We start from the raw sequence: 16,146 nt of genomic DNA on the forward strand, positions 1-16,146 counted from the left end.
CTTAACATTTATCTTAAGAGAGGCCATGCAGGTGACCCCAGTTGCATCATGTGTAAGGTTCTGCTAAGACTGTAACACAATGTTTGTTTGTGCTGTGCACTGTAAAACACCATACAGAAATTTACTGGAATCAATATATATCAATATATCATATATATTTACAGATCAAACCAGGAACTGAATGGTGTATATATACACCATATATCTATCTATCTATCTATCTATATATATATATATATATATATAGCCTGCCACTGGGTTTAAATGTTTTGGCTGATCGGTGTATATAATATATATTTTTTAGAATAAAAATGGATTGAATGGCAACGTAAAAACAATGTGAGGGGCCACTCTTCATGATGAACCTACAGAGAATGATCACTTGAATCTCCCTTTGGCTTTATTATATTCTATAGTGAGTTTCAGTTCATTGTTTAGCTGTCTGGCCCACACCTTTACTGCTTTGGTTCACGCACACTGCACTCAAAGTAGCATCGTTTTCAGCCGCAGCAGGCAGCTGTGTTCAGTGAAAAAGCTCTAAAACTCCTCTGGATGTCACCTGTTCTGCCAACAGCTGGAAAACATTTAGCAGCTAAAGAGCCTGATCTCTCTCTCTCAGGGAACTGGTGGAGACCAAAAACAGAGCTAAAAGAGAGCGAATAATGGACTCACATTCATCAGGTGGACAGAAATGCAACTGTTCTTAACTGCTGGGTGTGTAAATGATCAACTGTTTCTAAAGAAACACAACCAGCATATTCAGCATGCATTGACTGAGAGTTAATAAATATTTTCAGTTTTTGTAGTTTGAAAAAATATACATGACAGAAACTTGTGGTTAGCTAGTTAGCATTAAATTTAGTCCTTGGCCCTGTGCACATTTATATTAACAGTCTAACTGGGAGCAGCCTCACATGTTGCCTTTGTACACACTCCCATCAGGAGCAGCCACAGCTGTAAGGCCTTTGTGGTGAAAGAAGAACTGACTCTTCAAACTGTGAGAATGTAACTTAAAAGCAAATGAGACAGAAACATTTGCTGACTCAACTTACTAGCTTAGATTTGTTGAATTTGTTTTCTTAAGTTCAGTGAAATTAAGTCAGATGTTTTTTATTAATGTTAACTCACATTTTAAGACAGCAGGGGAGCTTAGCTTGAACCAGCTTTAACTGTGTGACAGTGTATTTTGAGTATGTGAAGTGTCCCCACTTTGAAATTTGTACATAAACCATAAAATCTGACCTCATAACATGATATTCTCATCACTGAGAGAAATAATAATTTCATGTTCCTGAAAGCCAGCACTGAGGTTGAATAAGGGAGCAACTCTCTCATTTGCACGCACATAACGTCAACTCTATCTGATGCTTGGACCCAGAGAGGGGTTAGTTCGAAAGCCGCAGGCAGTTCACCCCGGTTTCAGAGAGCAGAGTGAAAATTTGCAGCTGATGACAGGTCATGTGAAATGAAAGTGCTTTTTACATCCTCTCTTTTGTGTTTGCATCTCAGCGGGCAGCCAGAGCTCGGCCATAATCCCCCTCCCAGTGTGTGCATCACTCAGTGAATTCAGCCTCTATGGAAATGGGCAGGCGGTCGGACCGCTGCCATTTCACAGCCCTAATTAATACCAAACCTCTGCACCCTTCACAAATTACAGCGTGTACCACACAGCGCTGGCTCAAGACAACAGTCTGCAGTCTGCAATAAAACGGTTCCTTCATGGCCACATTAAAAAACAGGGCGGTAGGTCAGAGGACTTTTAGCTTATAACTGATTACTGTTGGCCATCAGCTCCGGTTGTGTAGGCAGTGTATTATTTGAGAAGGGTGGTGAAAGAGAGCTTAAGTAGTGCTGTCCAGGTGGCAGATTCTCTGAGGGATTCTCCACCGTGAGAGAGCCATCCAAGGACAACCAGCAGAGCTTTTGAGTTGGGGGGAGGGCTTCTGTTCAGGCCTGGGAGGGAGGAACTGGCCACCCCACAGTGCCCCGCTGGCTGTGGTCTGCAGCCAGTGCAGCAGTAGGTAACTCTGGAGCCAAGGTGGAGTGAGAAAGGAAGGGAGGAAACTCAGAGAGAAACCATGAAAAATGTGGAGCATGAAAATGTCTCCCTTGGTTTATGGCAGCGCAGCCTGGCTTCCAAGAGAAACACATCTTTAAATTTAACTTGAGATGTGCTTTTTTTTTTCTTCTCCTTCTCCTTCTTCTTCTTCCACTCCCAACTGTTGGCAAGGGCCTGGTTTTGAAAGCAAGGCCAAGATGCTTGGAAACTGCGACCATGTTAAAAAAGCACTCAATAATGTGGCTTTTTGGAAATGTGGCGACAGCTTCTGTATGAGGGGCTCAGCTTTCAGTGTTGGTGAACATGTTTGGTACGTATGCAGCTGCAGAAAAGTCCACTGTGTAAAAAAAAAAAGGGTTTATTTACTGGAGGTAAATATGAAGTGTACAGGGGAATAACTTTAAAATAGATCATTCAGTTAAATATTGCAGATATTCTTGGTGATATTTCAATTTCACACACAGTACATTAAACATAAACTCTCTAGGCACGCTGGTTGATGTGCATTTCACTCTTTCTCTGCTGCAAATTCAGACCCACTCTTTTCTAATTCTACTTACTGACATGAAGTATGTTTTGGAATAAAAGCCCATAAATAAAAGACCTGATACTGGTTATTTCAGTGAATTGGATTAAAATGATGGGGGCGGCTGGAAAACATTTTGGCCTCCTATCAAATTAAAGGTTTGTACCATGTAATAATATTTTGCTAGTCTCAGGAGGAAGTCATCTCTCATGCCGATGATTCAGAGCTCATTTAGGAAAAGAGCGTCCAGCCGCTCTCATAAATCAGCGTTTGATGGAACAAACATACCTCTGAAGGAAACAGAGCATCGACAATCACTCACATAGTTACAATGACTGAATAAAATGCTCCACTGATGATGAACACATTTTTTGGGGTGTGGAGTTTAATGTACATTAGCCCAAAGCTAACACCACTGTGTGCAGCGGGTGCCATAAAACATTAATTTATATCTGAGAGATTAAAATATTGGCAAATAAAGTTAGGGTGTAATTTAGAAATGCATGAAACAGCGCTGAAAAGGATTTACTGTACTTATGTACAATTTGAGATAAAAAATGAGATACTTAGACACGTAGTATTTTTTTTCTGCTGCTATATATTTGTACCCCACTACACTTAAGAAGGAAGGTATCATGTCAACACATTTTAAGGTCAGTTTATTGTGTCTAACGCTGAGTCAAAACAAATTTAATCTAGTCTTATGTCCATGTCGTACTTACTCAAATTGGGTCAAAATTTAACCAAGTAATTTTTAGTGTGCCGGTAAAATTAGCTCACTAGCTGCTACATTGAAATGACTATACTTACATTAATAACACTATCTTAGTAATATATAATAATATATAGACACCATAAGGTCCATTCTGTCTGTATAATGTCAGCTTTTACTGTTAAAGTATTTTACTGAAGACTTTTGAATGCAGGACTTTTACTTGTAATGGAGTATTTTTATAGCATGGTGGAGAGAAAAGTATTGTACTCTGAGGTACTTTACTCAAGTATTTCCATTTCATACTATTTTACTGTTTTACTCCACTACGTTTCATAGAAAAACACTGTACTTTTTACTCCTCTACTTTATGAACATCTTTGCAGATTAAGACATATGATCATCTCATGAAATATAATATATTGTTATTGTTTAAATGACCTAACATTAAAGTGCGTCTTACAGGTTTCTGTGTAATAATCCAATAATTTGATACACAATAATATATTTAAAAGAGCTTTTTATGATCAATAATATACTTTATACTACTTTAATATCCTTTGATATTTAAAGTACTTTGCCAGTGACACGTCGGTACTTTGTCTTAAGTAATATTCTAAATGTATTTCTTCACTATGAGATCCGAGTATCTTCTACTGAATAATAATGAATTCATGAGAATATTCTAAAGTTGCTAACATCATCCTCACCATCCTCATCATCATCATGACAAGTACTGACATTATCAATTTAATCTTAATCCAAATGAGGAAGAAGCAGAATTACCAAACTAAACCTCCATCTTTTTGCACATTGCTGCAGTTTCTCAAGCACTTGTTGAGTTATGGTGCAGCTTTTTTTTTTTTACACCCCCCCCCCCCCCCCCCGGCTCCTAAGGCCTCCTCTGATGCATTACGGCAGCAGAGGAGAAATCTCCATCAGCCTATCAAACAACTTCACAGATAATGCCTCAAAGAGCTGGAGACGTCACAGCTTTTAGTCACGTTAATCCCTCAAACCCCCCCAAAACCACCCACCCCCACGCCCGCCCTCTCCTGCTCTCACAGAGGCAATTTGTTTAACGCAGTTACTTTTTCAAAGCGTTAAATATTGGCGAAATCTGCGAGGCTGGTTTGTTTTATGGGTTGCCCTGTCCTGGGTTGCCAAGAGGGACGTATAGGACAGCTTTTAATGGAGGCGGAAAGGCTGACATTAAATACAGGCCAGATGGACTTTCTCCTATCCTGCTCATAAAAGTTCTTAGGACAGTTCACAAATCAAGGCCTCTCAGTATTATGTTAAGCGTTTGGATTGTTATTGTTATTGTACATTTGCAAATACTAATGTAATTTATAGCTTTTCGAGCATAATTCGAGACTTAACCCACCCAGACATTTAATATGTGAGAGTTTAACAGTTAATATTAGGTTGATAAAGTGCCCAGGGCTTTACTGCCTTCCATGGAAACTGGCTATCATAACTCTGACAACTTTTCATCCAGCGTGAATTAAGAGTGGAGATTAACACGAGTGCCATCTACTTCATAACTGTCACAAGCCAGGTTAGTTTATGAGAAGCTGTGCAGGAGTGTTTGGGGGTTGAAATATCTCCCTGCGTGGAAAGGAGAAACAAAAGACAGCAGGTATACTGTACAGCCCCAGTCAGGAGAGGGGAAAATGAAAAGTGAAATTCAAGATGCTAAGCTAAAACGGAAAAACTGCAGCTCTCTGGGGGTCAGTCCTCTTTCCGGAGGAGAGGAAAGTGGACCCCGTAGTAGAGAGAGTTTGCGGTGGTCCTGGTTTTTGGGTCACTCACTATGATGTTGCTGCTAACATGACAACAAATACCAGAGGGCTTTGAGTTTCCTGACTGAGATATAATGCTATCTGAAGGCCGGTACTTGAGCACCACGTTATACTACAGCACATTTTTCCACTTTGAAATGGTTTAGCAGAGGTGTTAAAAGAAATGACATTATTTCACAACTGAATAGTTTTTAGCAGTGGTGGAAAGTAACAAAATACATTTACTCGAGCTCTATAATTAAGTACTATTTGGAGGTACTTGAGTATTTCCATTTTATGCTACTTTAAACCTTCACTCCACTACGTAACAGAATAAAATTTGCACCAAGATTTAACATTAAACACATCATTATTTCTTCAGTGCTTACCACAGGGGCCCGGATTCAAATCTGGTCTAGGCCCTTTGCTGCACATCATCTCCTCTCTCTTCTTTCATTTCCTGTCTGTAAAATAAAGGAAAATGTCAAAAAAAAAAAAAAAAAAATACAATAAAATAAAACTATTAGAATCAAAAGCAAAAGTACTCAATATTTGGACTGGGGCATTTCATTAATAATTATTAGGGATCATTTTAATGTCGTGGCTGGTAAAGGTTGGGCATATTTAGTTAGCGTATACTGGTGGGTAGTTTATATTCTGACAATATATCATCATTTATTAGTTGATGCCACATAAATGTAGTCACAAGTCAAACATTTGCCTTTGAAATGTAGTGAAATAGAAGTAGAAAGTAGCATTTGAGGTGCATGTACTTTACATAAGTACAATACTTAAGTCGATCACTGCTGAACACTAACACACACAGATCTGTAACTACCGCTGAGGACACTGAGTTCTTGTCCTCAGTATATTTGAATTTGACTTTTGGGCCAATAAAGAGAAAAAAAGATTAATCAGAATTTATCCCAAGCAACGCAGAGAAGGATCATAGTGTTTAGACCGCCATGTTGGGAAATAAGATGTAGAGAGATTCTAATTGAACTGCTAAATAAATAAAATAAAAGAATACAATTGAAAATAAAAGTTTAAAATTTTCATGGGGGTACATTGGGGGACTCATGACCTCAGTGTTTCTAAAATCCTGGCTGACAGGATCAAATCTGCATTATGGAACTTTTACTTATAACGCTTTAAGTACTTTCATTGCCAGTACTTTTGCACATTAATAAAATTCTGAATGCAGGACTAGGAGTATCTTTACGGTGTGGTATTGCTACTTGTACTTCAGTAAATGATCTGCATACTTGAGTGAAAGCTGCACTGAGCTTGTTTTCCATCAGACTTATTTTTCCATCAACAAGACTCTTGATAGCCAAGGCAGGCATGATGTTTAAAACAAAAACAAAAAAAAACCTTAAGAGTGACAGATTAACCTAAAAATTATTTATAAAATTCTCTACAAGTCATGGGAGCACTCAAAAACATGCATATAGCACATTTATATATATTACTGACTCAAAAATATCTTGTTCCTCACTGCTGTCACAGCACTGCAGCTGGATTTGGAAAACACTTAATCAGTAGGAATTTTCTGGAGAAGTCATCTATTTTTTATTTTTTTTGCACCAAAAATACCATTCCACCTTTACACTGGGCAACATAACTCTGACACACATCATGACTACATAGGAATGAATATTGATCTTTGTTAGGACACTGAAAGTTAAAAACTACAGCATAGCTTAAGAATTAGCAATGAGAATTTGGCCTTGAGGAGAAGCCAGCGGGGGTTTCTACAGATTTATGGAGAGCTTATAAAATATAATTACTCTCGCAGACACAGATAGGCTTAATAGACATGTAAAGGGAGGGGGTGTGTCATGACATTACGTCATTAAACGTCCTTAAACAAGTTTAATTGTGCTGCACATGTGAGTTAGCATGTGCACTGCTCCAATAAAGTGGATTACCTCTATCTTATGATCTTTTAGCAGTCACCATTAGCCATCATGATAAGGCTGATTGGGAAATAACATTTCAACACTACAGTATCCTCTTACGTTAGGCTATGAGTGGCATGATTTTCTTGTTAGTCATAATATAAAAAAGACGAAGAAGAACTGATGATGAGTATCAGACTTAGCTGCAAAGAGAGGGAGGGAGGGCTGAGCAGCAGCGCTATAAACGGAGGAGATGTTGATTGTATCTGTGTCTGGATGCATAAAATATACTCATCCGGGTCGTCGCTGCTATCTGGAGCCAGCAAATGTATACAAACTATAAACTACCCTCTTCTGCTGCTCTCGCTTTCTGCGCCAGAGCCGCAGCGTCCTCGGGAGAAATGAATGTGCTTATAGGAGAAGGCCTGAGGATGTATACATTTATCATTTGACCGATTCAACAATTTAGACCCAAGTTTTGGAATTAAACGATTTCTTTTTATTTCATTTGTTTTAGTAATCGTTAGTAATCAGAACAATAATCTGCTTTATTTGGTATTAGAAGTAAAAGTCAGTTCGCTGCACGCCAGAGTCCTATAGGAAAATCAGAGGATTTAAGCATCTACGCATGTGTGCATAATTTGTATATACAGTCTACGCAAATGGTTTGTGTTATTTACTTTTGTGGCTGAAACCACCCATTCTGGCCAGAGGCTACTGTCAGTTTCCAGTGTCCCCTCAATTTTTATTTTTATCCATTTGTTTTGGCGCATATTTACGTGCATGTCCAACTTCTTAAATTCCTATTTATTTTTGATTGTTGCCGAGGCCTTTATATTTTCCTACTTTAAATGCAAAAACAACATAACTAAATAAAATCCAATAAAAACATGCATGTTTAAATCAAACCAGGTCAGCATCCTCGTCACAAGGTCACGAATCATCATTAGCCAGCAACTTGCACATTTAAACACTGCAATAATAATAATAATAATAATAATAATAATAATAATAATAATGCGATTTTCAACGTAAGAAACATTTTATTTACAATATTTTCAGTGCAAATTATTATTAACAAAATAGCACAACTATATATCCAGACAAAAACAAAATACATGAACACAGCGTGATGTTCTGAGATTCCATTTATAAGGTGAAACGAGTGGTTCATAACCTAAAAATAAAATTCACAACCGCATATTTCCTTCAGATGAGGAAAACATGATGCACACAGAAGCTCCTGAGAGGAAAACGACAATAAAGAAACACCGGAGGAGGCCGGAAGTCACACTTTTAAACTAACAAAGCCTGTGGTTTTAGCATTATTATAGCCTTACAGATAGAAGAAGAAAAAATGATGAAATTGACAAATTTATTTGGATTTTGTTCCTCGTGTCTGGGCTAAAATAATGTGTCATGTTGAGCTAATAATACTGCCTTGTTTGTCCACTTGCTTCCAGGAATTAGACGGATGCAGGCCTGGCTCTGGCTGCAACAACCTCAACACTTCTTTGTTTAGTGAAACTGACTCTGCCACTCCAGATGTGTTTTAACATCACTGTCATTCTTCTGTCAAAAATAATAACAACAAAAACACGCTCGTTCTCATTGTTCATGACCTAAATCAACACGCTGCCTTCATATTAGCACCTGTGAGGTCGCTGTGTCTGTGACTGTGGCCGCCGCCTCCGCGCTGCTCGCCGGCCCACTCCCGCTCATGATCACGCTGGTTTTGTTGTGCTCAGAAATGTCCAAGTGTCCGTCAGAGCTCTCCTCCTCCGGGGCGTCGTCGGATTCACACTCGCTCCTGCCCTCTCCCTCTCCCTCTCCCTCTCCCTCGCTCTCACACTCAGACTCCAGCGGCTCTTTGGGCTCCCTGCTCCCGGACTCAGACGCGCTCTTGTCCGACTTCTCGTCCTTCTCCTTGTCTTTCTGGGCCTGGGCCTCTTTGGAGTGTCTCCACTTCATGCGCCTGTTCTGAAACCACACCTTCACCTGCAAACACACAACCAGACCCCAATAGATTAGACCTTTTTTTGTGCACATATATAAACACAAATTCAGTGTCTTACAGCTGCAGCCTCTTAGGAAAGTTCATGTGTTTAATTTCCCTCAAATCTTCCTCAATTTTTCAGGCAAAATCTGAGCAGCCTTATGAATAAAATCCCCTTATTGTTATGATGAAAAAAGTACACACTTTACACATACTCTTCAAGGATAATCCTAAACTTAAAAAAATGCTCATGGATATTTTTATCTAACCAATTAAAAATCTTGATGACATGTTGACACCTCTTATTGCAAAGGAGGCCTGGCCAAGACAGCAACATAAAATGAGCAAAAACTTTATCAAACACTGACAAAATAGCAGGGAAAATGTTGATACATTAAGTGCTTAAGTATATTTTAAAATATAATATCAGTTAAAAATAATAGTAAAATAAGAGATCTGTTTCAGTTTTCAGTTATTATTGTCAACATGCTTCCTCTGACACTTTGACACTCGCCTCTCAGCCAATCAGGTTGCCCCAATGGTTATGACGCTGCCTATGACTTCAGAGGCCTGGATCAATGGTTCTTAAGTGTTTTATTAATTCTCACTTACTCATTTTATATTTAGAGTTTGTGTCCTGGTTGAAACTATGTGCGGAATGAGGATACAAAAATCTGAGTTGCTTGTGTTAAGCAAATTGTTGTGTTGGAGAAAAAAGGATCCATGTAGCCAATAATATTTCTGACTGCTGTCACATCATTTCACCTGTCAGCTGTGACACTGAGGTCATGTCCTCTTAAATGTTTCTGGGAATATGAATATTTTTAAGAAACCTGTGCCCAGCTTTACATTCTACTTTTATTTTTAAAAAATACTCAAGGTGGGTATTTTATAGGCTGTTCCCAGTATGTTTGGAGACTGGGAGTGTGGACACGGCAGCGTTTATACCTGACACACCATACAGGGAAATACAAATTTATAGAAAAATGTAATTATTAAATATGACAAAACCCAAGTAATAATAATTTAAAAAGTAGTATCTGGCCATATTTCTCTGAGGGGGGTTGAGGGGGCACAGTATTTCTAAAATCCTGGCTCCGGCCCTGTGGTTTTATTGCTCATTTGGGTCCACATTAGATGTTGCCTTAGGAACAGCTGCTATACATGGAGTCTATATTCAGAGAAAATACACATAACCAACAAACATTTAGACTTACATAACACACAGTAGCCTAAAAGTAGTAAATAAAATAAAATAATAACAATAAAACTGTAACAAAACAAAACATACATACACAAAAAGTTAAATTAGAATCATTCAAAAGGGTTGACAGGCGAAGCTAAATAAGTTGGACATCCATATTTATTTTGTAGAACTGTTTTCTTGAATAACCTCTTCAGCTGCCTCTTAAAACCTTTTTGTAGACGAGGTTTATGCCAAAAAATACATAAGGCCTCAAAAAACCTTGAATAACCTTGCAACATGTAATCCACAGGTGAGACATGGGCCTTTGCAAGTTAACCTCACGTCTAAATCCATCACAGGAGTCGACACTGCTTCTTACCTGAGCGTCTGTCAGGCCGAGCATCGCAGCCAGCTGCTTTCTGTCTGGCTTGGTGACATACTTCTGTATTTCAAATCTCTTCTCAAGTCCTTTCCTCTGCAGGTTCGAAAACACTGCCCTCGACCACGACCTTTTCCTCTTGTACGTCTGTGGCATTGTGTCTTTTGTGAGGACGGCGTACGGACCTAAAAGACATGAGGAGGACACAAGGTTAAGTAAATAAAGGTTAAAAAAAATAAAAACCAGGAGGTAGATTTCACTGCAGGTGTCTCACACCTCCAACAGAGAGCAGGACAGGCCACTTTTTCTGTCTGTCCTACATGTGTTGACTACCTGGGAAGGTGTCCTGAAACTGATGCTGGCCTGATTGCCTGCTGCTGCTGCCTAGTGAATTCATCATGGAGGACGCGTCGCTCATCCCGGGGTCTATGGAGGAGAAGTACTGGCTGGCCGGAGGCTGAACGGGGATGTGGATCCCTGACTGACGGTTCGAGCTAACGATGGACGTGAGATCTGTTACAGAGCGAGAGATGATGGGCTTCAGTCAGGAGAGAGTTATCGCAGTGACACACAGGCAGACTATCACTGACTCTGCTCTTTTCGCAGGGCAACATTGCTCTCAAATTTAGAGAGGGAGAGAGAGAAAGAGGGGGGGAGATCACATTTTGAATTCATAACCAGGGGCTTCCTTGCTGGAGTGCTTTCTGAGCACACTTCTGTTGCTGTGTTGTAGCTGATTCTGACCTCTGACCTCTCTGTGGAGAGGGCAAGAGAGGAGAGGATTTCCCCACAGGGCTCTTTAAAGTGCAGCTTATGGGGCTATTTGCGCTCTAACTACTGTGTGAACAAGTCTGTCAGTGCTACAGACCGGAGCAGGTAACTGACATGTGCAACCTTTATAGCTGCTTCTGGCTTGTTGCTTTCAGTTTCTAAAGTTTGGACATGATTTTATCTTGTCTTGTGTCATTAAAAAAAGTTTTTAAGGGCATAAACACATCCCTGTTTATTGTTTTCTGTGAAGCTTCTCTACAAACATTCTGTAAGAAAATCTCTCTGCTCACCTCTTAACGACGACTTTTCTTTGCCTTTTGGGTCAAAATCTGTCGACAGTATCCGATCAATTCCGAATTTGAGGTCTTTGCTCGAAGGCGGGGGAGCTTGTTGGGAGTTAAATGCAGTCCTGGAGACTGAGGTTAGCTGTAGTCCGTGTCTGTGGTAGGGAGACGCCGGACTCACCCTCGCGCCGTACACCGACGGCTCCGGCGCGACAGGGGAAGGGCGCAGCGGAGAGCTGCCGGAGTGCTGCTGCTGCTGCTGCTGCTGCTGCGCGCGGTGGTGGTGGTGGTGGTGGTGGTGTCCCATGTGCACCATGAGCGCCGACGACCCCGGGATGTTCTCCGCATCCCCTCCAGCCTGCAAAATGTCTGCGATGCAAAACGAGGGTTTCTTCATCGTATCCACAGCGAAGCCCCCCGCGCAGTACGCGGACCAGAGGCTAAAATTTGATGCGTAAAACGGGTTGAGCCCGGCCGTGTACATCCCCGCTGAGTCTAGCGCGTCTTATTGTTTGTCAAAAGAAGGCATGAAAGGGACAGTCATGTAAAAAGGCGAAGGATAGCGTTTTAGGGGGATAGATGACCGTCCTCTTAGTGGAAGTGCCAAAATCGCTCTCCCAACTCTGAAATCCTAACCCTGCTGCTCCACTCTGAAGTTCCTCCGTTGACACTGATTGGTCGCTCGCTGAGCCAATAGATGCTTTGCGTTCGCTCGCATCACACACCCTCGCAAATTAGGGATGATGTGTAACACACACACACACACACATGACCGGAGCAATTTTGATCCTGAGATGATGGATTGATCACTTAAAGAGAACTCCATTTTCACCCATATCACCGCACACAAAAACACTCATAATAACGCCCACGAACTCTCGCGTTGATTTCGATTTTTCTCCCCTGGAAATAAATTATTTCTAAACTCCTACGTGCAGCTGACTGTGTGCATTTTCAAAACAGCGTTTGATCTGTCAGTTCTCAATACAAAACACCCATATTGCAATGCGATTAAAAAAAAATCTAATCAAATAACCAGGCCACACACTTGTGAGAAATAATAAAATGTGAATATTTCATATTTAATAATCAAGCGTACAAATTCGTCTTGCAATAATGTAACACCGAGCACAGGAGAGCGTCTATTAGCCGCAACTCATCCTGTTTTTGATGGGCCCTGATTCGCAGTAAATGAGCGGATATGCCTGCTAGATTTGCCCCTTAAAATAGAACCTGTTTTAGTATTTTAGGATACAGCAGAAATCCTTATTTCTTCCGGAGCAGGGGGAGGGGGGTACACACACTTTATAATGACTGTTAGAACTTCCCTTTTTCAATATTTGTGCAACTTTATCTCGACCTGCAAGTTGCACGGTGACGCAAATCCGTCCCTATGCTCATAATAAACAGAGGAAATCTATTCCCCCCTCTAAAACGAAAACACAATTAACTTCAGAGGGCGATACTTCATCCGCAATTCCCCCCCCCCCCCAATCCTACACTCTCTCCCTCCCCACCCTCAAGATTCACACGTTGGGTCCTGGCCAATAAGACTTTATAATCGAGGATTATAAATAATAGTACAAATGCAGCTTTAAAACCCCCTCCTGCAGCGTCTTTAATATGAACTGATTTGTCTTGATTGATCCAGAACAACATCTTTTTTATCATCTGCAAAAATAACTGCAGCTTTAAAAGTTGTTTATACACTTCTTGTGTTTTTTTTAAGCTGTCAATTAAAATGAACTCTCTCTCGCTTTCTCCCGCTCTCCCACTGTCGTGCCTTGATACTGTTTGCGCCCCCACACCCCCTCCTCTACCCCCCCTCCCCTCCCCAAACTCTCCGATCGCATGTTTCTCTTGCATGTGTTGAAACAATGGCTTCTGAAGTCCGCATTCATTTAGTCTTGATTCATGCGGGCGGAAGGGCCGATGACCCTGACTGCCTCCTATCATGCTGTTTTCGAGTGACACTTTTCCGGGTTAAAATTAGAAATGATTTTTTAACGTTTGCCCTCCATCATGCAGTCAAAACAATCCAGGGAAGAGGATGTGGCAGACGCAGCACGCCTCTGGTTATTTCAGGTGCTGCTGATGAGCTTTTCAGTGGGAAGCGTTAAAAAAAAAAAAAAAAAAAAAAAACAGGCCTCAGATCAGCCTTTACACACAGGCTGTGTCCACTGTACAGCAGGACTGTGACAATCAGTCACAGTCTGCCTGATACATTAATAGGCAGATCATTTTTTAAATCATAAACCAAATACAAAATAATGTATTATTGCCATTTGAAAAAGAAACTCAGGCTCATTGTTTTAGTTTTAATCAATCAGTCAACCAAGCAATGATAACAAGTAATGAAAATTCTGTTTTAGCTGTAAAAATAATAATTCCCAGCATCATCTGAAGCACAGAGAACAAAGATTTATCAATGAAAATAGTTTTCAGAGCATTAGTATGGGAGTGTCATTTGCTTTTTTGTGTAAAATCACCTTTGATATAGTGTGCACCTGATTTAAAAGTCGCTGAAGGCATCATGTTGTTTGACATATAAAATACCTGCACACAATATTCAAATAATTCAGCTCAAATGGTTTTACAAGCAGCTTCTTCAGACTTTATCCTGACAAAAATGAAGCAAACACTCCATTGTTTCCTGCTCTAAGAGGTGCAGTAACACTACTTATATCTCTTATTTCTAATCTTCATTACAATGAAATGGACAGAGAAGCTGAACTGTTTCCACATATGATATTTACATTCTGAAGAGAAGAGAGGTCTGGAAAACAAACTCTCTACAGCGTGCACAGATGATCTCTCCGCAGACATGTGGAGGATGCAGAAACTGTAACACTATGTTATAAATGTTCTTTTAATAACATTTATCCTTCCCTTGTTTAATTCAAGTGTTTTTAATACACCAGCACTTTTTCAAATGTACATTCTTAAGAGGAGTATAAACCTTTTACTGCACTACAAGTGTAGCTGTTTAACGCACATAAGAGTAAATCTAAAACTTTCTTCCAGCATCATATTATTGCGAGCATTTTAAAAGTTCAGGCCTGAAAATTGAATATTCTAAAAAGCACATATTTGATCCACTAATCACCTGTAAAAGCTGAATTATTACTTTTGCAGCCGGAGCCCTGCTGGATACCATTATTCACCTTTATGTCCCTTTTCCAAAGCAGCCCTCTGCGGAGCTGTATAAATGATGGCAGGTGGGATTACTGCCAGTGCCAGCGATTCCTGTCTCTGGTTAAGCGACTGAAAGGACTTAAGGCTCGGGTCTGTCTTCAGCAGCAGAAAACACACGGTCGATATTCATCCTAAAACAGTGCAACGCTGTTTTTCTGATACAGTCTGGAAACAGAATATTATGTTTGTCACGAGGGCTGTTTTAGGTTTTTCCAGTATTATTGTCCCTTCATAGATAAGCACAATCATGCACTACAATACAGTGGTACCTACATTACAGTAAGTATATTACTGTATTTAATTACAGTTTTGAGGTACTTGTGCTTTACTTGGATATTTATATTTTATGCTAATTTCTGCCTATTCCACTAAATTGTAATGGGAAATATTGTACTTTTTACTCACCTGCCATAGTTACCAGTTATTCCTCAGATTAAAAGTATAGATAAATAAACATATGATAAGCTTATACAATGTCAAACATTTAACTAGTGGTTCCCAGTCTTTTTTGGCTTGTGACCTCTTATAAAAGGCCAGTCTCTAGTTGGAGCCTGTTGTTGTGTTTCCCCCCTGAACTTCTATTATGATGTGATTTAAATATCTGTTTTAATTAGGTCAAATCAACAAATATGTCACAAGAAAGAAAAGATTATAGCGCAAAGTCCAACAAATGAATGTTGCTGATGTTGTTTTCTTTCCTATGAGTCATCCTATGACCCCGTTAGATTTATCTTATGACCCTCTTGGGGGGCGGGAGGCAAACCCTGGGTTGGGAACCAGGGACATTTTGGGTATACTTTTACTCTGCAAGATTCTCACTTGTAACAGAGTATTTCTACATTGCTGAAATGTGCTTTAGTTACATAAAGGACCAGAGTACTTCCTCCACCATTGCTATGTTCTCTGTTCTCTTATAATCTTAAAATCCATGTGTCATTAAAGAGAAAAACATATGTGTTAATATTTCTGATGTGATTATCTTTAGTGACTAACTGTTCACTCCCTGTTAAACGATGATAAAAAAATTGACTAATCAACTACAAATTCCTTAGTCAGATAAAAGACTAATGACTGATTAGTTGCCTAATCAGTTCAGAGGAGGCAGCAGCTTCACTGTACAGTTTACCTTAAGTGAAGAGTCATACACTGCAGTAAAGCTAATCAGAGCTTAAACAAACAACATGAAAACAAAATGTCAAAGCGTTTATGAGTCACATGCTCACTGTGGATGAAAACAAAGCCGTGCTGCTGTGCACTGGTGACTACCTGAGGTTTAAAGCGTCTGACGGAGCCTATTGTTGTCGCCTGATTGCTTGCTGTGTGTTTTTCAGGAAGCGTTATCAGGCGGAGGAA

The 16,146-nt window shown here is 39.9% G+C and overlaps 1 protein-coding gene across 2 annotated transcripts; it reads right to left on the reverse strand.

Moving 5' to 3' along the window:
• Positions 1–8,005: 8,005 nt before the first annotated feature.
• hlx1 (H2.0-like homeo box 1 (Drosophila)) lies at positions 8,006–12,264 on the reverse strand. Of its 2 annotated transcripts, XM_018661744.2 has the most exons (4): positions 11,605–12,260; positions 10,877–11,056; positions 10,544–10,728; positions 8,006–8,980 (listed from the first exon to the last, which is right to left on the reverse strand). In XM_018661744.2, the coding sequence occupies exons 1-4, from the start codon at positions 12,080–12,082 to the stop codon at positions 8,624–8,626; spliced, it is 1,200 nt and encodes a 399-aa protein (XP_018517260.1). In that variant the 5' UTR covers positions 12,083–12,260; the 3' UTR covers positions 8,006–8,623. The 2 variants fall into 2 exon arrangements, with proteins under 2 accessions (XP_018517260.1, XP_018517261.1); XM_018661745.2 differs by lacking the exon at positions 10,877–11,056 and having other exon boundaries at positions 11,605–12,264.
• Between the last annotated feature and the right edge of the window lie 3,882 nt (positions 12,265–16,146).

Source organism: Lates calcarifer, linkage group LG7_1, assembly GCF_001640805.2.
Source record: "Lates calcarifer isolate ASB-BC8 linkage group LG7_1, TLL_Latcal_v3, whole genome shotgun sequence".
In the NCBI taxonomy this organism is placed as follows: domain Eukaryota; kingdom Metazoa; phylum Chordata; class Actinopteri; family Centropomidae; genus Lates; species Lates calcarifer.

Excerpts from the sequence above, each read along its gene's own strand:
- hlx1 (XM_018661744.2), bottom strand. The coding sequence starts at position 12,082 with ATGTACACGGCCGGGCTCAACCCGTTTTACGCATCAAATTTTAGCCTC. Across the intron at positions 10,729-10,876 it reads GTTTCAGGACACCTTCCCAG|GTCCGTACGCCGTCCTCACA; the intron begins GTAGTCAACACA and ends CATGTCTTTTAG. Across the intron at positions 8,981-10,543 it reads TCGGCCTGACAGACGCTCAG|GTGAAGGTGTGGTTTCAGAA; the intron begins GTAAGAAGCAGT and ends GTGTGTTTGCAG.